Source organism: Oncorhynchus masou, chromosome 11 (assembly GCF_036934945.1).
Source record: "Oncorhynchus masou masou isolate Uvic2021 chromosome 11, UVic_Omas_1.1, whole genome shotgun sequence".
Taxonomy (NCBI): domain Eukaryota; kingdom Metazoa; phylum Chordata; class Actinopteri; order Salmoniformes; family Salmonidae; genus Oncorhynchus; species Oncorhynchus masou.
In genome coordinates this window covers 20,445,123-20,470,666 of record NC_088222.1, presented here as the reverse complement: position 1 = coordinate 20,470,666, position 25,544 = coordinate 20,445,123, and the positions used below count along the sequence as shown (strand labels likewise).

The 25,544-nt window shown below is 43.0% G+C and overlaps 1 protein-coding gene across 1 annotated transcript in view; it reads left to right on the top strand.

The window, feature by feature from the left end:
- Positions 1 to 24,492, top strand: part of LOC135548288 (malignant fibrous histiocytoma-amplified sequence 1 homolog) — a 39,402-nt gene extending 14,910 nt beyond the window's left edge. Inside the window, exons 2-3 of the mRNA XM_064977736.1 lie at positions 22,665 to 23,000; positions 23,169 to 24,492. Of these exons, the coding sequence (XP_064833808.1) occupies positions 22,665 to 22,795 (131 nt within the window). The 3' untranslated portion in view covers positions 22,796 to 23,000; positions 23,169 to 24,492. The remainder of the gene's footprint in view (positions 1 to 22,664; positions 23,001 to 23,168) is intronic.
- Positions 24,493 to 25,544: the final 1,052 nt, after the last annotated feature.

Below are 25,544 nucleotides of genomic sequence, written 5' to 3'. Positions count from 1 at the left end.
TTATTTTCTACCTGTAAAGTATATCTCATTCATGCTATAGCTAGGAGCTAAATATCTGGCTGAGAGCCTGAGGCATTACTCCTGTCCTCTCAACCACACACGGACACTGAATGACACGGCTTAGGTAGATGAGATCCCAGGGAGCTAAATTAGTTCTGGGAGTTGCTGCAGGATTTGGATGGTTTAGTCTGCTCTAAATGTTGTTTTTCATATTTTCTACTTGTTTTTTTATTTTGCTGTATGAAATCTGCCTGGAGTTGAAAGCAGTAAGCCTGTCTGCTGCATTATCTCTCAGACGTGGCTGAGACGGTGGTCGTGGGGGTGGAATTGGTTCACAGCTTCTATTCTGTAGGACCACAGAGGCAATGATGTCAATGGTCACCTGGGAGCCTGACCTCATCACATAGGCAGTACACCAATGGGGTGGGTGGAGACATGATGTCTGAGGTGAAAGAGGTGAATAAAGGATTCTTCTAAACAAGATTGGCTTACATACATCTCACAGATGGACAAAAAAGGCAATTTTCTATCTACTATATCAAATACTGTTGTTTTTCTATGGCTGAGTCAGTATATTGTAATAAAATCTTTGCATAGACTCTTGAAATGTTTGTCCATAAAAGTCTAGATTCTTTTTCTTGACTTAGTCTGTCAAGATGAATTGTCTTAACAAAAGAGAATACAAAATAATGACTTGACTTAACTTACTTGCTATGTTGCTGTGATTACTGTGTATTCCTCCCAGAACACATCTACAGTACTCAAATCAAATTTTATTTGTCACATACACATGGTTAGCAGATGTTAATGTGAGTGTAGCGAAATGCTGCTGGGCTGAAAATGGTCTGGAGTGGACTGTTATAGTGTACAGCCAAGAGGCTGGCTAGAGTTTGAAACCACGTGTATACTAAACACTGGCCTTACAACCACAGCGACACTGCTGCTAAATGCTCGTCCCACCACTGCAGCTACTGAACGCTTGCGTTGTTACCACAGAGGCACTGCCACAGTTTCTAGTCAATAGATTTTTGAGTGAATCCAGCATTCCTTGCAGAGTTATTTTCGTCCACAATCCTGTGCGAAGATAGTGGTGTTGCTGTATTTATAATCTATGGGTTCTGGAAGCCTGGTTGCCAGCCTTCGTTTTGTGTTATTAATGATATCAAATCCCTTTCAACATGGGTTTCCCCCTTTGCCCACTAGCATCCGTCAAATTCCTGAATGTGTTGAATGAATATGAAATGAACAAAGCCATCAAGGTTAAAACTTTTGAGTTTTCCTAGAAGTTCTTATTTGAATTTGTCAGGCCATTGTCTGGCTTGAAAGAGAAATGGTGTCTGGAAATTAAATTAGGGCACTCCTGTTTATATCCCTGCACCTTCAGGCTTTCCTTCTGGTCAGACGTGGTCAGAGATCTGGAACTGATAGTAATAGTGGAAATGGACCATTGGTCAGACAGTCTTGGTTGGAGCATGAGCACTAGACCTGAATTGCTGCTTTTGAATATTATTCAGCTGTATAACTTGTGTTGTTCCTGGTCTGCCAGGCCAGTAAAGTCAAGTAAAGCAGTGTCACGGTGAAGAATAAAGAGTTCAAGATCAGATTGTGTTTTCCTCCATCTTGGCTTGGGCAGAGCCACTGAGATAGATCCTTGAATTTGAGGATGTGGTGTCAAGGGAAAGGTTGAGGGCGTAGAGCTGTGGGGAGGACGAAGGAAAAGGAAGCAGGACTCAGATCAGTTCCTGGCAGATTGCCTGGCCTGGGGTGCGTTTCCTCAAAACCTTCTTCAACACTATTGAACAGACTTTGAGGCACATTTGCACGGGGTGATGGGTGTGGAGGGGTGTGGCTTGAAGCAATGAGCAATGATGAATTTAAAGGGCAGCGGCCATGCTGACTGTGTACCCTAACCCACAATAGGACTGGGCGGTATACCGTATTGTAATGAAACAGCAGGGAGCAGGTCTCGAACCCTCGACCTTCGAGCCCGAGGTCCGGCGCTATCGACTGTGCCGCAAAAGCATGCTCGTGCGGCTGAGTCGATTTCCGCGCTTATAAACCCAGGGTCGTTACACTACTCCCTCCTCGCGCTAGCTTGCTACTCTACGTCTTACAGGAACGCGCTTACCGGCCAAGCACACGCACTGTCGTGGATGTGAGGTCCGATCACTTCTGACACCAATGTAATGAAACAGGCAGGGAGCAGGTCTCGAACCCTCGACCTTCTAGCCCGAGGTCCGGCGCACTACCGACTGTGCACAAAAGCATGCTCGTGCGGCAGAGTCGATTTCCACGCTTACAAACCCAGGGTCGTTACAGTATTTTATGATATACCGGTAATTATGCAGGGACCCAGTTTGGGTTTTTACCTTCTATACCGGTATTTGAATGCTTGATTTGTTTAAATGTGATACTCCATGTGTAATGTCAATTTGTATAGTTTACCTCGCTACTTGAGTCACACTTTCTCTCCGTGCTGCTTTCCACACAGACCTAGTCACGCCCCCTGTCACTCAAGGAGCGCATTTGATGTTCCTCAACCACGAGACACTTGCGTTTAGTCTGCGTGGTCAATGCAGCACATGCAACAATGTTGATGACAACAATGCTGTTTTCACTTTGCTTCTTAATATAAATCCACTAGCGTTCTGTAATGACACTATTAGTTTGTGTTTCTTACATCAGCAAACAGCTAGTTTGTCTTTTCTTAGCAAGTTGCCCTAAATCTTGTGCGACGCTAATTGCTAGCCGCTAATAGCTAGCTAGCGAATTAATAAATGTACAGAGTAAGAGCAAACATAGCTAGCTAATGCAGCCTGATTATACCAATGATGGTGTAGACCTATATCAGCATGTTGTTTGTGCAACAGTATCTTCTAAATCAAAGAGGAATATGCAAAGCAGGAATATGTTAGCTACATGAAGTAGCTAAGTGAAAACATGAAATGTAGAGCCAAAGCTTATAGGGTACCCTAGGAAACACTTATCAACACTTTAGTTCCTACCCTGTCACAATAACTCCTCCCTGGTATTTTAACTCGTTGTCATCTCAAACAGCACTGTATTCAAAGTGCCCACTCTTATATTCTAATTATAGAATTGGATTCTGTTTCCATGATTCCAACGGTTTTTCTCTAATTCGCAAGTCAAATTGCAATTGCAACATTTGGTTAAAAACAAGTCCTAGATTATTTGCCCATATTGTTCAGCCCTACGTGGCAGTGTGGAAAAATGATTATGTCTGAGTGTTGGAGTGTGCCCCTGGCTATCTGTAAATTAAGAAATATATATTTTTTAAATGGTGCCATCTGGTTTGCTTAATATAAGGAATTTGAAATTATTTATACTTTTACTTTTGATAATTAAGAACATTGTATTAATTACATTTACTTTTGATACTTAAGTATATTTAAAACCAAATACTTTTATACTTTTACTCAAGTAGTATTTTACTGGGTGACTTTTACTTGAGTACTTTTCTATTAACGTATCCTTACTTTTACTCAAGTATGACAATGGGGTACTTTTTTTGTATAAAACAATCAGAATGGAGAAAGACTCAATGAAATCACTTAGAATGTATGTGTTGCCACCCTAGGATCAGTCACTACTCATAAAGCAAATGTACAACTTTTATTATTCAAAAACAGAAAATACCGTCATCCCGTCCATTTTTTTTTTAAATACCGTGATATAATATTTGGCCATATCGCCCAGCCCTAACCCACAACATAACCCCTCCCCATTTTTTAACTGGTCGTTCAGAACAGCACCGTTTCGGTTTAATTGAACCTTCTTCCAAGGTTTTTTGTACTGAGTGCGGTCCTCCTGTCTATTACTCAGCTCTGCATGAGAAACGATAAATGAATCCACTTTAAACCCAACCAGTCAGTGTATATATTTGTGTGTTTATGTGGTGGGGGATGGGAAGCATTGCAGAGATGAGCAGGCTGTCTGTTTTAATGACCATAGTAACCTAGCTACTGTTAGCTGCTAATTAATACACAGGGCTGTTCAGCAGCATTCCATCCACAGCCTGTTCAAGCCCCTTTCGGACAATGATCCCCTGGAGTGGTAACCCCCCCACCCCCCAGGCATGGACAGCTTTTTTAGGAGCCCTTCTGTTTTATGAACTCCGCTGTTGTTGGTTCTACTTTTGGTTGATTTTCACAATTGGCAGATATACAATACACAACCAAAAGTATGTGGACACTTGCTCGTCGAACATCTCATTCCAAAATCATGGGCATTAATATGGTGTTGGTCCCCCCTTAGCTGCTATAACAGTCTCCACTCTTATGTGAAGGCTTCCATTAGATGTTGGAACATTGCTGCAGGGACTTGCTTCCATTCAGCCACAAGAACATTAGTGAGCTCGGCAGTGATGTTGGCCGATTAGGCCTGGCTCGCAGTCAGTGTTCTAATTCCTCCTAAAGGTGTTTGATGGTGTCAAGGCCCTGTGCAGGCCAGTCAAGTTCTTCCACACTGATCTTGACAAACCATTTCTGTATGGACCTCGCTTTGTTCCCTCACGGGGGCATTGTCATCCTGAATCAGGATAAGTTCTTCTCCAAATTGTTTCCACAATGTTGGAAGCACAGAATCTTCTAAAATGTAATTGTGTGCTGTAGCCTTAACGTTTCCCTTCACTGGAACTAAGGGGCCTAGTCCGAACCATGAAAAACAGCCCCTGGTCATTATTTCTCCTTCACCAAACATGCATTGGGGCAGGTAGCGTTTTCCTGGCATCCGTAAAACCCAGATTAGTTAGTTGGACTGTCAGATGGTGAAGCGTGATTTATCTCCCCAGAGAAAGCGTTTCCACTTCTTCAGAGTCCAATGGCGGGGAGCTTTACACCACTCCAACCGACACTTGGTATTGTGCATGGTGATCTTAGTCTTGTGTGCGGCTGCTCGGCCATGGAAACCCATTTCATGAAGCCCCCGACGAACAGTTTTTGTGCTGACGTTACTTCCAGAGGCAGTTTGGAACTTGGTAGTGAGTGTCACGTGTGCTCCCTCTCCGGCCTCTAGGTCACCAGGCTGCTCGTTATGGCGCACACCTGTCACCTTTACACGCACCTGCGCATCATCAGACTCACCTGGACTCCATCACTTCCCTGATTACCTTCCCTATATATGTCACTCCCTTTGGTTCCTTCTCCAGGCATACAATCCAAGATGGCGTAGCAGTCAGACGTCTTTGTCCTGTCCCATGTATATATCGTTTTGCATATTTTTCTTCGCATATCTTTTAAAATATTTTGCTAAAACTCAACATCTAAATACTCTCCTGCAACCTGCCTCACCCAATGTAGCGTGGATCTGCTTTTTTCGAAAGTATTTATAATTACAGTTGAGATCTGGAATCCCTCAACTGAAGCTAGCCAGCTTAACTACCAGCTATCAGTCAGCAAACCATTACCAGCGGTCATCAGCTAACCTTCAGCTCGGAAAGCTCTCGCCAATTCGAACAACGTGACTCTAACCAGAGCATAACGGACCTATTATTTTTATCTCAGGATTCCTACCGCAAACTGAACATTTTCATCTGGATCTTCACAACTAGCTAACCGCAATCCCGGATGACTACTCCTGGCTAGCGTTTCCATCCCAGAGCAAGCACCAATTAGCTTGAAGCTAGCCCGGCCAGGGCTCCTGTGCTACCACCGACGCATACTCCTGGGCTACAATATCCGGACCGCTTCTAGAGCCGGTACGGGGCATGGAACCCCGCAGATCCCCTACGACTGGAATACCGACATAATCTGCCCGAGGACTCCAACAGGCCCCTCAGGCCCCTCAGACCTAAACTGGGACATGCTTAACACCCCGACCATCCTACGATCTAATCTTGATGCCCTCAATCTCACGCAAATTATCAATTAACCTACCAGGTACAACCCCAAATCAGTAAACACTCATAGATGTCATCCTAACTAACTCCCCTCCAAATACACCTCTGCTGTTTTCAATCAAGATCTCAGCAATCACTGCCTCATTGCCTGCATCCGTAATGGGTCGGCGACCAAACGACCATCCCTCATCACTGTCAAACGCTCCCTGAAACACTTCTGCGAGCAGGCCTTTCTAATCGACCTGGCTGGGGTATCCTGGAATGACATTGACCTCATCCCGTCAGTAGATGATGCCTGGCTATTCTTTAAAAGTGCCTTCCTCACCATCTTAAATAAGCATGCCCCTCTCAAAAAAATGTAGAACTAGGAATAGATATAATCCTTGGTTCACTCCCGACCTGTCTTCCCTTGACCAGCACAAAAACATCCTGTGGCGTTCTGCATTAGCATTGAATAGCCCCCGTGATATGCAACCTTTCAGGGAAGTTAGGAACAAATATACACAGGCAGTTAGAAAAGCTAAGGCAAGCTTTTTCAAACAGAAATTTGCATCCTGTAGTACTAACTCAAAAAAGTTCTGGAACACTGTAAAGTCCATGGAGAATAAGAGCACCTCCTCCCAGCTGCCCACTGCTCTGAGGCTAGGAAACACTGTCACCACCGATAAATCCACAGTAATTGAGAATTTCAATAAGCATTTCTCTACGGCTGGCCATGTTTTCCACATGGCTACCCATACCCCGGTCAACTGCCCAGCACCCTCCACAGCACCCCGCCAAAGCCCCCACCATTTCTCCTTTACCCAAATCCAGATAGCTGATGTTCCGAAAGAGCTGCAAAATCTGGACCCCTACAAATCAGCCAGGCGAGACAATCTGGAACCCCTCTTTCTAAAATTATCTGCCGAAATTGTTGCAACCCCTATTACTAGCCTGTTCAACCTCTCTTTCGTATCGTCTGAGATTCCCAAAGATTGGAAAGCTGCCGCGGTCATCCCCCTCTTCAAAGGGGGTGACACTCTAGACACAAACTGCTACAGACCGATGATCTATCCTACCCTGTCTTTCTAAGGCCTTCGAAAGTCAAGTTAACAAACGGATTACTGACCATTTCGAATCCCACCATACCTTCTCTGCTATGCAATCTGGTTTCAGAGCTGGTCATGGGTGCACCTCAGCCACGCTCAAGGTTCTAAACGACATCATAACCGCCATCGATAAGAGACATTACTGTGCAGCCGTATTCATCGACTTGGCCAAGGCTTTCGACTCTGTCAATCACAACATTCTTATTGGCAGACTCGACAGCCTTGGTTTCTCAAATGAATGCATCGCCTGGTTTACCAACTACTTCTCTGATATAGTTAAGTGTGTCAAATCGGAGGGCCTGTTGTCCGGACCTCTGACAGTTTCTATGGGTGTGCCACAGGGTTCAATTCTCGGGCCGACCCTCTTTACTGTATACATCAATGATGTTGCTCTTGCTGCTGGTGATTCTCTGATCCACCTCTATGCAGACGACACCATTCTGTATATTTCTGGCCCCTCCTTGGACACTGTGTTAACTAACCTCCAGACGAGCTTCAATGCCACAACTCTCCTTCCGTGGCCTCCAACTGCTCTTAAACGCAAGTAAAACTAAATGCATGCTATTCAATAGATCACTGCCCACACCTGCTCGCCCGTCCAGCATCACTACTCTGGACGGCTCTGACTTAGAATACGTGGACTATTACAAATACCTGGGTGTCTGGTTAGACTGTAAACTCTCCTTCCAGACTCGCATTAAGCATCTCCAATCCAAAATTAAATCTAGAATCGGCTTCCTATATCGCAACAAAGCATCCTTCACTCATGCTGCCAAACATACCCTCGTAAAACTGACTATCCTACCGATCCTCGACTCCGGTGATGTCATCTATAAAATAGCCTCCAACACTCTACTCAACAAACCGGATGCAGTCTATCACAGTGCCATCTGTTTTGTCACCAAAGCCCCATACACTACTCACCATTGTGACCTGTACGCTCTCGTTGGTTGGCCTTCGCTTCATACTCGTCGCCAAACCCACCGGCTACAGGTTATCTACAAGTCTCTGCTAGGTAAAGCCCCTCCTTATCTCAGCTCACTGGTCACCATAGCAGCATCCACTCGTAGCACGCGCTCCAGCAGGTATATCTCACTGGTCACCCCCAAAGCCAATTCCTCCTTTGGTCGTCTTTCCTTCCAGTTCTCTGCTGCCCATGACTAGAACGAATTGCAAAAATCTCTGAAGCTGGAGACTCACATCTCCCTCACTAGCTTTAAGCACCAGCTGTCAGAGCAGCTTACAGATCACTGCACCTGTACATAGCCCATCTGTAAACAGCCCATCTATCTACCTACCTCATCCCCATACTGGTATGTATTTATTTATTTATTTTGCTCCTTTGCACCCCAGTATCTCTACCTGCACATTCATCTTCTACCGATCTACCATTCCAGTGTTTAATTGCTATATTGTAATTACTTCGCCACCATGGCCTATTTATTTCCTTAACTTACCTCATTTGCACTCACTGTATACAGACTTTTTATTTTCTTTTGTTCTACTGTATTATTGACTGTATGTTTTGTTTATTCCATGTGTAAGTCTGTGTTGTATGTATCGAATTGCTACGCTTTATCTTGGCCAGGTCGCAGTTGCAAATGAGAACTTGTTCTCAACTAGCCTACCTGGTTAAATATAGGTGAAATAAAATTATTGTTTCTGTTCCTGTGTGATGTCTGTTCAGTTTTCGTGTTTCTTATTTTGTACTATGTTGCATTTATTTATTAAAACACTCACTCCCTGTACTTGGTTCACGACTCTCAGTGCACATCGTTACAGATTTTTATACGCTTCAGCATTTGGTGGTCCCGTTCTGTGAGCTTGTGTGGCCTACCACTTCGTAGCTGAGCCATTGTTGCTACTAGACATTTCAACATCACAATAACAGCACTTACAGTTGATCGGGGAAGCTCTCACAGGGCAGAAATTTGGCGAACTGACATGTTGGAAAGGTGGCATCCTATGACGGTACCACGTTGAAAGTCACAGAGCTCTTCAGTACGGGCCATTCTACTGCCACTGTTTGTCTATGGAGATTGCACTGCTGTGTGCTCAATTTTATATACATGTCAGCAACGGTTGTGGCTGAAATAGCCAAATCCACTAATTTTAAGGGGTGTCCACATACTTTTGTGTGTGTGTATATATGGTTTCTTTCATATTTTACCATATTACCATGTAATTAATGTATATCCAATGCTCTAGCTGCTTTTTTTTAAGAGGATACTGAACTGTGTTCCTTTGCAATGTTTTGATATAGGCTATATTTGAATGTGAGCATTCTTTACCTTGAAGACACAGGAAAAATTAGCTTTTTTGCTCGAGCGGACAATCATTACATTCATTTAGGAGAGGGAATCTCTCTCGCTTTCTCTCTCACTTTCTCTCCCATTTTCCTGGGGCAGACTGAGGCATATTTAATAGTCACGTCATATGGTGTATTTGCCTGTGTGATACAGTCACCAATTGACAAAGTTAAACCCATGTTTAGTCATTTCGTTGTTGCGTATCTGTCCATGCTACAAGCCGATACACAGAACCCAGCGTTTAAACAGATATCCAAAAGTGCATTACTGTATATTATGAACTGGGTGGTTCGAGACCCAAATGCTGATTGGCTGACAGTCGTGGTATATGAGACGGTATACCACGGGTATGACAAAACATTTATTTTTACTGTTCTAGTTACATTGGTAACCAGTTTATAATGGCAATAAGGCACCTCGGGTGTTTGTGGTATATGACCAATATACCACGGCTAAGGGCTGTATTCAGGCACTCTGCGTTGCGTCTTGCATACGAACAGCCCTTAACTGGTATATTGGCCTTATTGCTTAATTAGCATTCCTTTAGAATAAAGCCATGATTGTGTCAGTCCAAAATCAACATGATGGTAATTTGGGGCCTTATGTCATCCTTATCAGCCAGGCCCATCAGTGTGAGTGGTCTGATTTTAATGTGATTGGACAGCTTCAGTGAGAGGAGCACATTGGGGCTGCTCTGCCTGCTGTGCTGCAGCAGGGTGATCAGCAGATGTTAACATCTGGCCCTGCAGCGTGTGCGCTCGTGCGTACACGCACCACTGTCCGAGCAGATGACCAGCAGCTGTCTCTAAGTACATACAAATGCAATGTACAGGGGAGAATATAATGGTCTTCTAGTACTCCTTCCATAACCATCAGATGACTAGAAGTGACGTAGTAATTTTTGTATTAATTAGATATTTATCCCAGCTCATTTTTCTACCCTGGCTATGATAGGAGCCTGTCTGCACTATGTTACTGTCGCCTCCTCCCCTCTCTTTAGTGTAGTTGTATGCAGGATAATGCCCCTGTGATTAAACTCCCCTCTCTGCCTGCCTGGATTAAGCTCCACTTTAACCACAGCCATCTTGAACACAAAGGTGCTACTGGAAGCCCCCCCCACACACACACCTTCCCCTCTCCATCTTAAAGGTCCCTAGAGTTTTTGCAGGGCCACTCTGTTTGCAGGGCAGGCCCAACTCCACAGATTCCAAGGCAACCCTCTGTTGAATGGCCAGAATGGGCCATTTTTTAGGCATCTCCTCTGACAGAGAAGTAGGGCACACATTCCTCAGGCTATGGGCCCATCCATTTCAGGAGGCAGGAGCCGCTCGCTGTTCAAACAAGTTTCATCTAATTTAACGTGTTTGAGAAAATGTTCACGATATCTTCCTGTCTCTCTTTGTTAAGCAGTCTCTAAGATAGTCGTGTCTCCAGTCTATGTCTGTGTAACCTTTAGTCATTTCCCAGCTCCTGGTTTGATCCAGTGAAGAGTCTGGTCGTCCACAGATTTTAGCCTCTAAAATGTCCTCTGGACTGCTTTCTCTCACTGTAGAATGAGTCCAAGAGTCACAAACTACTGTTTGTGCAATCTGCTGATCTGAGCCCAAATGTAGGAAATATTTATTTATTTAGTGGCCACCAGGGTTGGGGTCAATTCCATTGAAATTCCAGTCAATTCAGAAAGTAAACCACATTCCAATTCCTAATTTTCGTAGTTGAAAAGCATTGAACAGAATTTAATTTGGAATTTAAGTGTACTTCCTGAATTGACTGGAATTTAAATTAAGTTGACCCCAACCCAGATGGCAACCAAATTCGTCACCCTGTCCCCATCACGTCAGCTCATGGAATTAGTCAATTCTGATCGACTGGCCTAAGAAGGAAACTCTGTGTAATTATCCAGCCCACTTTCTGGCGCTGTGCATTGTTCATAAACAAATATAGTCAGTCATTGAGGTGGCGGTCCAATTTGACGCAGCAACTAAAAGTGGAAAGCTTTGGTGGTACGTTTGCCGGGTAAGGAAAGCGAGTCCCAACACCCAAAGGCAATCAGATTGCAGAATTGTTAACAGAGACAGAGTAGGTCTTGGCTGAGGCTACCCAGACCAAAATGTACTTTCCACACCAGACGTTGTCACAGACAGGCTAGGAAGAAAACAGGGCGTTTGGTCATCTAAAACCCTCATTATGCAGGTAATGACCCTAGTGATAAAAATGTGTGTTATGCAAAGTAGAAAGAGCTATTAGGGGCCTGTGGTTTTCATTAAGACATTTGACTGGTGTTCTGTCTGGGCCTGGGCCTTCTCACCAATACAGTACAGAGTGGGCAGAGCAGTTAGCTGCCTGTGTGGAAATCTCATTAGCGCACAGCCCTGACTCAACTACATCTGACCACTAGAAGGCTGCTAAGCTCTCTCTCTCTCTCTGTTTGTGTGTGTGTGTGTGTGTGTGTGTGTGTGTGTGTGTGTGTGTGTGTGTGTGTGTGTGTGGCACTGTGTGTGGCACTGTGTGTGTGTGTGTGTGTGTGTGTGTGTGGCACTGTGTGTGGTACTGTGCTATATGTCAGTCTATGTCTGGCAATGTGTTGATCGTGACTAGTGTGGCCCGGGTGCTTCATGTGACGTGCTTGGCCTTATTGTTGTTTAACCCACTGTGGTGCTAATCCTCTGACCGAGCTGCTGGCATCTGGTTGTGATCTCAGAGCAGCTGGCTGTGTCCTCTGCCCTCTGCATCCCTCTCGCTCACTGCTCACTTACGCCCACACCAGGCACTGCTGCATGGGTGCTTCCATGACTGGTAGCAACCCAAGCGCTGTGTCTTCTCTACTGTCCAAGATGTCTGATCTGTTTACTAGAAAGTCAAAGGTCACTGTCTCAACAACACTCTGACATTTAAACACCCTTAGTTCCTGATCTAACTGTATGAGTCACACTGATCTACTTTACAGGAATAACCTGAACTGATCTGACTATGTACAGCCAACCTGAACTTGTCTTTCCCTCACTTCTCTGTGAATGTGTCAAATGGTAGGCTGCTGATGAGGGACATGTGTGGGCCTGTTGAACTGCAGGACAGAGGACACTTCACCTGAAGAAGTGAAAGGTGATCTTATGTACCGATTTGAGGTTGTTGAGATACAGGCTAGTCTTGTCTGTCCTGATAAATCACCCTAAAAAGAACATTTATTTGTACTGTTCTAATTACATTGGTAACCAGTTTATAATAGCAATAAGGTACCTCAGGTGTTTGTGGTATATGACCAATAAGGGCTGGCAACATGGATACAGCCCTTAGCCATGGTAAATTGGTCATATACCACAAAATATTTTATTAAAGTTATGTGAATAAATGATGGTTAATAAGTGAAGCAGTAATGGGCATTAACTACCATCATATAACTTTTATGAATTGTTTTATTCTGTTATTCTGTTATGAAATTCAACCCACAATGTATAGTGCATTTAATATCCAAAAAATTATGGAAACATAATTTTTTAACGATTCAAAACAAAACCGAGCTGTCCTCAAAACAACCTAATCACTCAGCACTATTGAATGCGCCACTGAAAACGTAATAGATTGTTAGGACTGTATTGATATAGTTTATTACAGGATGTAATTACAACACAATAAACAGTATTCCTGGAGCTTAGTTCAAATGCAGTATTTAAAGCAACACACCAGGTGTTACAAAGTGAGGTCATTTCTGACATGAGTCCATAAACCTGACATTCTTAGGCTGCATTTAGACAGGCAGCCCAATTAGGATTTTCTTCCCTTTACTAATTTTGACCAATCAGATTAGCCCTGAAAAAGATCTGATGTGATTGGTCAAAAGACCAATTAGTGGAAAAACCATCAGAATTGGGAAGCCTCTCTAAACACAGCCTTAGATATCTGTCGTTCATATATTTTCAAAGATGCACATGATGTGGAGAATCCCGTATACAGGTTGATTCCCTGTCAGATTATTCAGGCTGTTTATTTAGGCTGTTTCAACAGAAACTGCAGTCAGTCCTGTGTGACTCATTAGCACACAGGAGTTTGTAGAGATCCTCCTCTGGTGTGTGTGTAGAGGTGTGTTAGTGTGCATGCTTATGGATGATTGGGCAGTGGGGGTTCTTTCACACACACACACAGCCTCTCCAATTGTGTGGCCATTGTGTGCTTTGCCAAGTACATCAACTCCTCTAGAGTTGAGCGCAGACTAGAGTTTTGAACCTCCGAATCATTCGAATTGCTATGCGTCGATACTTAAAAATGTAAATTGTTAAATAGCCTTTTTCCTTGTGTGGACCGTGTTGTCCCCAGTTGGTCTAATTTATGGTTTGTTTACTATTCTTGGGGACTTCTGGTCCTCACAAGTATAGTTAAACATGTCCCCCCCAACACACACAGACAGACAGGACAGACAGACAGGACAGACAGACAGACACAGACAGACAGACACAGACAGACAGACACAGAGAGACAGACACAGACAGACAGACAGACAGACAGACAGAAAGACAGACAGACAGACAGACAGACAGACAGACAGACGGGAGAGGGGGCTGCAGGCTGTGTAGGCAGACAGAGGTTGGTAGGGGTGTGTAGTGTGTAATGTTATGTTCTCCTTTCAGTGGACATGCTTTAAGAGAATAATAATTTCTCTGTTTACTCTTATGACAGGCACGTGTAATGCTGCAGTAGAGGGGTGTGGCTGCCTGGGGCATGTGTAGATGTTATCACGAGGACCATTATCCATGGGGTTGGGGGATTAAACTGTGGAATTGGTTCCTGAAATCCCTTTGCTGTGATCTAAGCAGATTTCAGTTTTGAGACCAAATATAATATTTTGTTATTTGTCCAATCCCTCCCTCTGCCCTGTTTTGCCTTAATGGTGATTATGGATATGGCTGTAACATGCTCAGTGTGTTTGTTCTCTGTGTGAACTTCGTTTTGATGTAGTTTTTCATCCATGGCTGTTGAGTTAGCTGTAAAAAGTTATCCTCTCTCCCCTCATTCATGTGGAGTGACAGGGCAGAAGGCAGCTAGCTGGCAGCCCTGTTTGCTTTAGGCCTGACCTGGGCACACTACCAGCTTTGTCATGGCATTGACAGTTACTGACAAAGTAACTGCCAATGAACAGCTGACAAGTAATTTCCCTGTGAATAACTTTGTATCAATCCAATCAAGAGCTCCTTCAAGGCCTCCCGGGTGGCGCAGTGGTTAAGGGCGCTGTACTGCAGCACCAGCTGTGCCATCAGAGACTCTGGGTTCGCGCTCTGTCGTAACTGGCCGAGACCGGGAGGTCCGTGGGGCGACGCACAATTGGCCTAGCGTCGTCCGGGTTAGGGAGGGCTTGGTCGGTAGAGATGTCCTTGTCTCATCGCGCACCAGCGACTCCTGTGGCGGGACGGGCGCAGTGCGCGCTAACCAAGGTTGCCAGGTACACGGTGTTTCCTCCGGCACATTTGGGTTGGATGTGCGCTGTGTTAAGAAGCAGTGCGGCTGATTGGGTTGTGTATCGGAGGATGCATGACTTTCAACCTTCGTCTCTCCTGAGCCCGTATGGGAGTTGTAGCGATGAGACAAGATAGTAGCTACTACAACAATTGGACACCATGAAATTGGGGAGAAAAAGGGGTAAAAATTCTACAAAAAAAACAAAAAAAGAGCTCCTTCAAACCCCAGTGTGATTTTGAGTTCTCAGCTACCATTGGGGAGAGAAGTGTGGAAAGACTCCCTCCCCCTATTTCCACACAGAGAGATATGGACCCCTCTGTTTTATTGGTTAATCATGTAACCTATGGATGAGATGAGTAAGAGGAAATTAATGTGTAAAATCAGACGATGTTGATTGGAACTTGGGAAAATTATGACGTGAAGGAATGGAGGAGGCGGTACAAGGCCTGTAAAATCAGTCTGTTGATTGGATGCTGGGGGTCATTCCCTTTGCAGAGATGCGGCCTGACCATAAGTGACACATCGGATCTTCCTACAGAAACAAACTGTACAGAGAAAGACATATGAAAGTGAATGTAATGGAGCCAGACACCCTCAGAAACATGTCCCTCTTCTCCACCCATCTCTTTGTGTGTATTGTCATCGATCATTGTCAATAGCCTTCTTTGAAATGAGCACCCTCCTCCAACCCCCAAACCCTCTTTGCCCCCTCCCTCTCTGATCATGCTGCTAATGTCAGGAAACAAAAGAAGGAGAAGTGGAAGGGAAAGGAAGGGACTGAGGCCTCTGGAGTCCATTGTGAAAGGATCAGACGTGGACGTTCTAAACTCTGTCACGCTCGTTGATAGAATAAATGGACCAAGGCGCAGCATGCGTAGAGTTCCACATGTTTAATTATAGAAACTTACCAAAACAATATAGAAACAAACGAAACTGGAAGAAATGGAGTGCTCACAGAGACTACACAAAAACAAGATTCCACAAAATAACAGTGAGAGAAGGCTGCCTAAAAATGATCCCCAATCAGAGACAACGATAGACAGCTGCCTCTGATTGGGAACCATACCAGTCCAACATAGAAATGAAAAAACTAGACTACCCACCCTAGTCCACACCCTGACCTAACCAAAATAGAGAATAAAAAGGATCTCTAAGGTCAGGGCGTGACACTCTTATTTCCAAACATGTTCAGCATCCTACTGGGACTTTCTTAGAGACAGGGAAAGGACTCTTTTTAATAGCAATTCTGGAGAAATATCAGTTTTCCTTTTATGGAGGCAGCGGTAGAGCTCTCTGGAGAATTAAAGAGAGAAAGAGCAGAAATGGAGGGCCTGGCAGAAGATCAAGCCCAGCAGGGCAGAGCAGTAGCACAGGAATGTACAGGCTCATTATTCTACCTGCCTGCTGATGATATTTCAGTGAGGAGGGGGAATTGGGAGTTGAGATGAATTGCACATTCCTAGTCCCTGATGTCAGGGTAACCGATTCCTCTATCCATCTGCATACTGCATTACTAGCTGACACCCAGTCAGCAGTGATGAAGGTGAGACTAGTGTTCTCAGTCTGACTCTCTCTGACCAAGATGAAGAGGCAGAGATAACTGGCTGTGTGATTCAGCATCTGTGCTGCTTCCTGTAACAGACTCCCTCCCCCTATTTCCACACAGAGAGATCTGGAGCCAGCAACATTCTCAGGAAGGAACCACTAATACATCATGTCAGGACGTCCTGTATAGCAAACTAATGTTATACATTGACTGTTTTACAGTGTACGGCAACACTACAATCAAAATGCTGTACAAATCACACCTATTTAACAGGACAATAAATACCAAGACCGGCACAGGTTTGAGTGTGTCATGAACTGCAACGCTGCTGGGTTTTTCACACCGAACAGTTTCCTGTGTGTATCAAGAATAGTCCACCACTCAAAGGACATCCAGCCAACTTGACACAACTGTGGGAAGCATTGGAGTCAACATGGGCCAGCATTCCTGTGGAAAGACCCTGTGTAGAGTCCATGCCCTGGCAAATTGAGGCTGTTCTGAGGGCAAAAGGAGGTGCAATGCAATAGTAGAAAGGTGTTCCTGATGTTTTGTACACTCAGTGTACATTATGCTGTTGAGTGTGGGAAATAAAATATGTGTGAACACCATTGTTTCAGAACCAGGACAAAAGACAGAAAAAGAAATGGACACCGCTTGAAATTAATTAGAAATACCAAGACCAGAGAAAATATCAACCATGGTAACTAGCCATATCCTTGGTAACTAACTATCCCCATTACCTTTCGGATAGGGTTGCTAAGAGGGTTCTAGTTTTACTGCATGGTGACACTCAGACATAGTCACACAGTCAGCCCATGAGACCATACTGGAGCTACAGTTTGTTGATCCAGCAGGTCTGGAGGATATGAGGTTTCAGATAGTGAATCCAGGTCAATCTGTGTCTGTAGCAGATAAGCCCAGATCATCCTGGTGATGGGTCAATGCAATATTAGTGAGCTCTCTAGGCAGATGCCTAACAGAGGTTTTTAGTGCCAATTATGATTTGCTCATAACAAGAGGGGTGCAGCAGTATTTAGCCAATGAAAAGGGTTTAACAGTGAGGCCTAATCCATTCCCATAGCTTAACCATAAAAACCATGTGAGCTCTGAACATGTACAGGGGAGTATAGCTTGCACAGCAAAAGTAGCATGCAATGTTCTCTCCCTCTCTCTCCTTGTGCTCTGTTTTGTGCCCTGTCTCTTGCTCTCTTTGTATTTCTCTCTCTCTTTCTATAAAAGATTGATTGGGTTTACCTTTCCAGCATGCAATAGAGATGTTATAATAAAACCCTTGTATAATGATAGAATGTATTGACATAGTATTACTGACAGGATTTAACTACTGTATTCTCATGGCCTTCAAAACACTATGTGAGTACATGATCCAGCCGGTTATAGTAGCAGTGTGTGGTCAGACTGTTTGTACAGACAGTGCGTGGCTTTAGTATGTGCTGCACTGCATTACTGTCAGAGGTGGAGGCAGCCAGGCAGGATGACCATAATGTTATTGAGTGACGAATGATGTAACAGCCTATTGTTTCTGCCTGCCTCAATCAGACCAATACCCAGCATCACAAACAAACTCCTGCACAACATTCCATACCCTGTTAGTTGTGGACTGGCTGACAGCGTTTGGAGGAACCCTGGCTGTGCCACTTAGGACTACTTTTAGAACTAGTTTCCTTCCATCAAGGATGCAGCAGAGGATGAAGGAATTGGGATGTTTGTTTTAGGTTTTTGCTGTTTTCCTGATTCTGTTCAGTCATGCTGTACCTGCTCTGGTCCTGCTATTGTTCTGAAATGAAGGGAATAGGTCTTTCAGGGTTGCCATATTGCCTAGTAAACCAAGTGAACTAAGCAGTCGCGCAAGTTGAGCCTGCTCTAAAGTTGCAAAAAAAAACACAGTGGAAAAAAAACCAACAGTGAAAACAACTAAATTGCAAAGAATTCCAGTAGCCTAAAACTGATCTTTCTGGTTCCTCCCCATTGTTTAAGTGAAAGATGGACATTTTATGGCAATCTGGCAAGTTCAGTCTATTTTTTTTACTGATAACAGCCAAAATACAAATCATTCCATTACTGATCTTTCTGGTTCCTCCCCTATGTGTAGGTGAAAAGCAGGCAATAATGGCACTTCTGTAAATAGCACATTTATATTTTTGGGCAAATGATCATAATCTTCGGGCAACCAAAAAATACTCATAATTAGCCCGATGGGCAAGTGTGCCTTTTAGACTTGAATGTCAATCCCTGAGATCCCTCCATTTAAACAAAACTACTTAAGGTGTATGGGTAATAGTTGTTCGTTATCAAGAAGATGAGTAAATCTATGTACCAACAACTGAAGCCTGTTTGACATGCTGCTTGTTAGATATGAAGTGGTCCTTGATAGGGAATGAAGGCCAGGCATGTTTTTCTAAACATTCACTTAACATGCTGGTTGTAGGGCTACAGCCTGTTAGTGAGACAGACTAGTGTTTTAGTTTTTCCCATAATTGGAAGGCCAGAGCATGTGACTTACAGTGCCTTCAGAGAGTGTTCACACCCCTTGACGTTTTCCACATTTTGTTGTGTTACAAAATGGGATTAAAATGGATTTAATTGTAACTTTTGGTCAACGATCTACACAAAATAATCTAATGTCAAAGTGGAAGACAAATTCTAACATTTATTAAAAAATACAAAATAAAGCACAAATATATCTTGATTAGATAAGGATTCACCTCCCTTGGACAATACATGTTAGAAGCACCTTTGGCAAAGATTACAGATGTGAGTCTTTCTGTCTCTAAGAGCTTTGCACACCTGGATTTAACAATATTTGCCCACTAGGCTTTATACAATTCTTTAAGTTCTGTCAAGGTGGTTGTTGATCATTGCTAGAAAGCATGTTTCAAGTCTTGCCATAGATGTTCAATCCTATTAAAGTCAAAACCGTAACTACTCCACTCAGGAACATTCAATGTCATCTTGGTAAGCAACTTCAGTGTAGATTTGGCCTTGTGTTTGATGTTACTGCCCTGCTGAAAGGTGAATGTGTCTCCCAGTGTCTGTTGGAAAGCAGACTGAACCAAGGTTTCTTCTAGGATTTTGCCTGTGTTTAGCTGTATTCCTAGGACTAGGGGGAAAAAACTCCCTTGTCCATGCCAATGATGAGCATACCCATAAAATAATGTGTCACAACTATGCTTGAAAATATGAAGAGTCGTACTCAGTGATGTGTTGGATTTGCCCCAAACAGCTTTGTGTTCAGGACAAACAGTACATTTCTTTGCCACACTTTTTGCAGTATTACTTGTTTCAAACAGGATGCATGTTTTGGAATATTTGTATTCTGTACAGACCTTTTTTTCATTCTGTAATTTAGGTTAGTATTGTGGAGTAACTACAATGTTGATCCATTCTCATTTTTCTCATATCACAACTAAACTCTAATTGTTTTAAAATCACCGTTGGCCTCATGGTGAAATTCCTGAGCAGTTTCCTTCCTCTCCAGAAACTGAGTTAGGAAGGATGGCGGTATCTTTGTAGTGACTGGGTGTATTGATACACCATCCAAGGCCTAATTAATACCATGCTTAAAGGGATCAGTGTCTGCTTATTATTATTACTATTATTATTATTGCATTTTTTTACACCTGCTAATCTTTGTGGTTGAATCCCTGCTTGAAATTGACTACTGGATTGAGGGACATTACAGATACTTGTATGTGTGGGTTACAGAGATGGGGTAGTCATTCTAAAATCATGTTAACCTCTATTATTGAACACAGAATGAGACCATGCAACCTATGTGATTTGTCAAGCAAATTTTTACTTCTGAACTTATTTAGTCTTGCAATAACAAAAGGATGGAATACTAATTGACTCAAGACATATTTTTTCATTTTTTTATTCATTTGTCAAATGTTTTACAAAAAAAAAATACTTTTTAATATTATGGGGTATTGTGTGTAGATCAGTGACACAATCTTGATTTTATTCAGGCTGTAACACAACAAAATTTGGAAAAAGTAAAGGGGTGTGAATACTTTCTGAAGTCACTCTACTGCTGAGGTGTCTGCCGGTTCTGTGCTGGTAGTCAGGAAACGGTCTTGAGTACAGGAAATTGTATAATTAACACACACATGCTCGTTCACAGTCAAACATACACATACAGGCTCTTTCTCTCACTTACACACACATTTCCCAACAACCTGCCAGTGCCTTGTGATTTTGCTGATGATGACAAACCCTTTCAATATGAGTTGATCTGCAATTATTAAGCCTGATGATGGAGTCCTCCACTCCTGTGGTCTCTAGGGAATTTAACATGTGGTTACTGTGCTTATTTTGCTCTGTAGTGGGCTCTGGAAATCAGTGGTAATGAAGTCAAATCGCCATCTAGGGAACAAATAAAGAACTGTTGTCTTTTTACAGATCAAATCTCTTTCAATCTTGGCAAAACATTGACTTGGGCTCCTGTACAAAATCCACCATATCCTGATATCACTGGATAACTAATCTCTCAGTCAATTAGATAATTAAGTATTATATACAGTTGAAGTCGGAAGTTTACATACACTTAGGTTGGAGTCATTAAAACTTGTTTTTCAACCACTCCACAAATTTCTTGTTAACAAACTATAGTTTTGGCAAGTCGATTAGGTCATCTACTTTGTGCATGACGCAAGTAATTTTTCCAACAGTGTTTACAGACAGATTATTTCACTTATAATTCACTGTATCACAATTCCAGTGGGGTCAGATGTTTACATACACTAAGTTGACTGTGCCTTTAAACAGCTTGGAAAATTCCAGAAAATTATGTCATGGCTTTAGAAGCTTCTGATAGGCTAATTGACATATTTTGAGTCAATTGGTGGTGTACCTGTGGATGTATTTCAAGGCCTACCTTCAAGCTCAGTGCTTCTTTGCTTGACATCATGGGAAAATCAAAAGGAATCAGCCAAGACCTCAGGAAAGAGAATTATAGACCTCCACAGGTCTGGTTCATCCTTGGGCGCAATTTCTGAAAGTACCAAGTTCATCAAACGTCTGAAAGAACCAAGTTCATCTTTACAAACAATAGTACGCAAGTATAAACACCATGGGACCACGCAGCCATCATACCGCTCAGGAAGGAGACACATTCTTTCTCCTAGAGATGAACGTACTTTGGTGCGAAAAGTGCAAATCAATCCCAGAACAACAGCAAAGGACCTTGTGAAGATGCTGGAGGAAACAGGTACAAAAGTATCTATATCCACAGTAAAACAAGTCCTATATGGACATAATCTGAAAGGCCGCTCAGCAAGGAAGAAGCCACTGCTCCAAAACCGCCATAAAAAAGCCAGACTACGGTTTGCAACTGCACATGTGGACAAAGATCGTACTTTTTGGAGAAATGTCCTCTGGTCTGATGAAACAAAAATAGAAGTGTTTGGCCATAATGGCCATTATGTTTGGAGGAAAAATGGGGAAGCTTGCAAGCCGACGAATACCATCCCAACTGTGAAGCACGGGGGTGTCAGCATCATGTTTTGGGGGTGTTTTGCTGCAGGAGGGACTGGTGCACTCCACAAAATAGATGGCATCATGAGGAATGAAAATTATGTGGATATATTGGAGCAACATCTCAAGACATCAGTCAGGAAGTTAAAGCTTGGCCGCGAAGGGTCTTCCAAATGGACAATGACCCCAAGCATACTTTTAAGGACAACAAAGTCAAGGTATTGGATTGGCCATCACAAAGCCCTGACCTTAATCCCATAGAAAATTTGTGGGCAGAACAGAAAAAGCGTGTGCGAGCAAGGAGGCCTACAAATCTGACTCCTTTCCTCCAGCTCTGTCAGGAGGAATGGGCCAAAATTCACCCAACTTGTTGTGGGAAGCTTGTGGAAGGCTACCTGAAACGTTTGACCCAAGTTAAACAATTTAAAGACAATACTACCAAATACTAATTGAGTGCATGTAAACTTCAGACCCACTGGGAATGTGATGAAAGAAATAAAAGCTGAAATCGTTTATTCTATTATTCTGACATTTCACATTCTTATAATAAAGTGGCAATACTAACTGACCTAAGACGGGGAATTTTTACTAGGATTAAATGTCAGGAATTGTGAAACTGAGTTTAAACATATTTGGCTAATTTTAATTTACCTTTATTTTATTTCACTAGGTTAGTCAGTTAAGAACAAATTCTTATTTTCAATGACAGCCTAGGAACAGTGGGTTAACTGCCTGTTCAGGGGCAGGACGACAGATTTGTACCTTGTCAGCTTGGGGATTTGAACTTGCAACCTTTCGATTACTAGTCCAACACTCTAACCACTAGGCTACCCTGCCGCTAAGGTGTATATAAACTTCCGACTTCAACTGTATAAACTAACTCACCCTCTTCTCTACCAACCCTCTCGCTCTCGCTCTCTCAGGTGAGCTGCTAAGCCAGCCGCGTCCCGAGGGGCTGACTGAGATCATCTGCCCAAAGAATGGTTCGGAGCGGGTCAACGTGGCACTGGTTTACCCCCCTACGCCCACCGTGGTCAGCCCCTGTCTCAAATGAGCCCTTCTGCCTAGCCTCTACTGTCCTGTCCTGTCTGACTGTACCCTCACGCTGCCTGCCTCTCTAGCCAACTCCTAAGTCTAAACACCACACCCCAGCTCTCCCTCTGAATCTCCTCAGCCTACCCAAGCAGCAGCCTGGACACATAGCCATGCAAGGTCACAGAGATATGCACTGTCAGCTAGATGGAGCAGAGCAGATAACTGTAAGTATCCTGAAATATTAATGCAGGATTGGCCTCAAAAGGCTAATAGGTTGGTAACTAGAGGGTTGGATGCTTAGCGCCTTCTATTTACTGTTTAAATGCAATTGACAAAGTATCTAATTATAAGAGTGTCTAATATTGTCATTTTTTTCCCTTATTTTTTTTTAGGTTGTCCAGCTGTTACTACATGCCTCACCATGGTGACAAAGACGGTATTAAAGGACTTTGGCTGAAAGCAAACCTGGGTTGTTTTTAAGACCCATACAAGCCATCAACAAGCAGTGTCTTTTCCAACTGTCCTACTCTCTACTGCCCTCAAACTCTACCAAACCTCTGCCTACAACCTACTCAAGACGAAACACAGGAAATCAACCTATCCATGCTATCAATTCAACAACAAGAGAGATGAGTGGGCAAAGACTTGGACTGGTTTCTCTCTTTACTACTTAGTGGTGTCATGAAATGTTGGAAACCTCTTGGCTGGACTGCAACCCGTTCTAACTTCCAGTAATGCTGCTTATCCTGTCCACATGCCAAGGTTGTGATTGATGAACATAGGAAAGAGAACTGACTGAACCTCCTATGCTATCATGCTGTTTGTAAACCAAATATTGTCTTGTATGGCCAAATACATGAACCACATACTCCTGAACACACATTACCCATGTACAGACCTTATTCTTTGCTTTAGCCTTTGCGAATGGACAGCTGTATCATATGAAGTAAATGCTGGGTCTTACATATTATGACAGACATACTGAACAAAAATATAAATGCAACATGCACCAATTTCAAATATTTTACTTAGTTACAGTTCATATAAGGAAATCAGTCAATTGAAATAAATAAATTGGGCTCTAATCTATGGATTTCAAATGACTGGGAATACAAACATGCATCACAGAACTTTAAAAAATAATAAGGCCATGGATCTTCAAACCAGTCAGTATCTGGTGGATATTCCTGCAGTCAGCATGCAAATTGCATTCTCCCTCAATTTGAGACATCTGTGACATTGTGTTTTGTGACAAAACTGTACATTTCAGAGTGGCCTTTTATTGTCCCCAGCACAAGATGCACCTGTGTAATGATCATGCTGTTTAATCAGCTTATTGATATGCCACTCCTGTCAGGTGGATGGATTATCTTGACAAAGGAGAAATGCTCACTAACAGGGATGTAAACAAATTTGTGCACAAAATGTGAGAGAAATAAGCTTTTTGTGTGGATGGAAAATGTGTTTTATATTTTTGTTGAGTGTATTATGTAAGATCAGGGGACTGCCTTTATGCCAAGGAAATTCCAGTTCTGCTGGATTTGAAAAGATATTTCATTTTAACATATCCTGACCAAACCATGGTGTGATGTATATGTGATATGCCATTTCAACTTCAGTAAGAAAGGTACTCAGTTTCTCATTAGACTTGTTAAAAAATGATCATTGTATGTAAATAAAATATAATAATGTTCTCTAAAGGAAACAGAAAAAGAAGACCTCTGTAGGTGTTGAGTTTTAAGTCTTCATAAGACTATTTGTGGTCATGTTGGAAGAGACATTTATTTCAAGATGTTTTTTCACTGCTATGGGGAGATACTGCAATATGTTTAAAACATGGAAGAAACTAGTTAATACACCTTTTGTGTGTAATACCTTTATTTTTGTACATCAACACAAGTTGTCACCGCTCAACATTATTTATAGTGCGACGTTGTGCATGGCTGTCTTGGCCAATGTGAGAGTGTACATACAATTGTTTAAGTAGCTGGTCAAACCATCTCCCAACACAACATATATGTATGCCAACTACTGGTTTTAATATTACCATATTGTGTCTTTTTCATTTCACCTTTTTTGTCCCCAATTTCTCGGTATCCAATTGGTAGTAGTTACAGTCTTTTCTCATCGCTGCAACTCCCGTGCGGACTCGGGAGAGGCAAAGGTCAAGAGCCATGCGTCCTCCGAAACACAACCCAACCTAGCTTTTTGACACAACGCACATCCAACCCAGAAGCCAGCCGCATCAATGTGTCGGAGGAAACACCGTACACCTGGCGACCGGCCGCCACTCGAGACTCCCTAACCCTAACATGGACCTCCCGGTCGCGGCCGGCTACCAAGAATCTCTGGTGGCACAGCTAGCATTGCAGTGCCTTAGACCACTGCGCCACCTGGGAGGCCCCGTCCTTTTCATTTCTACTTTTTTTACACACTACTACCAAAGATTTTTATAACTAAACCAAGATTGACCACAGCCTGTCTGTTAGGGAAGGCATACTCTGAATTGCGCGTGTGCAATAATTCAATTAGCCTTTTCCTTCCTAAACAACAACATTTTTTGAAACTTTCGCCAGAGATGCTAGTTTTGGAAACAGAAAACTGTATTGAGATTAAATGTTTAATCGATGAGAAAATTTGCAGAATTTCGGCCAAAATCCATCTCGTTCCATCTTCTCCTACTGCCAGCCACTGGGCTTCCTCCGTGGTAACGACAAGCTGATGCTTCGCATTTATACATCTGGTGAAATATCTGTCCCATTGTTCTA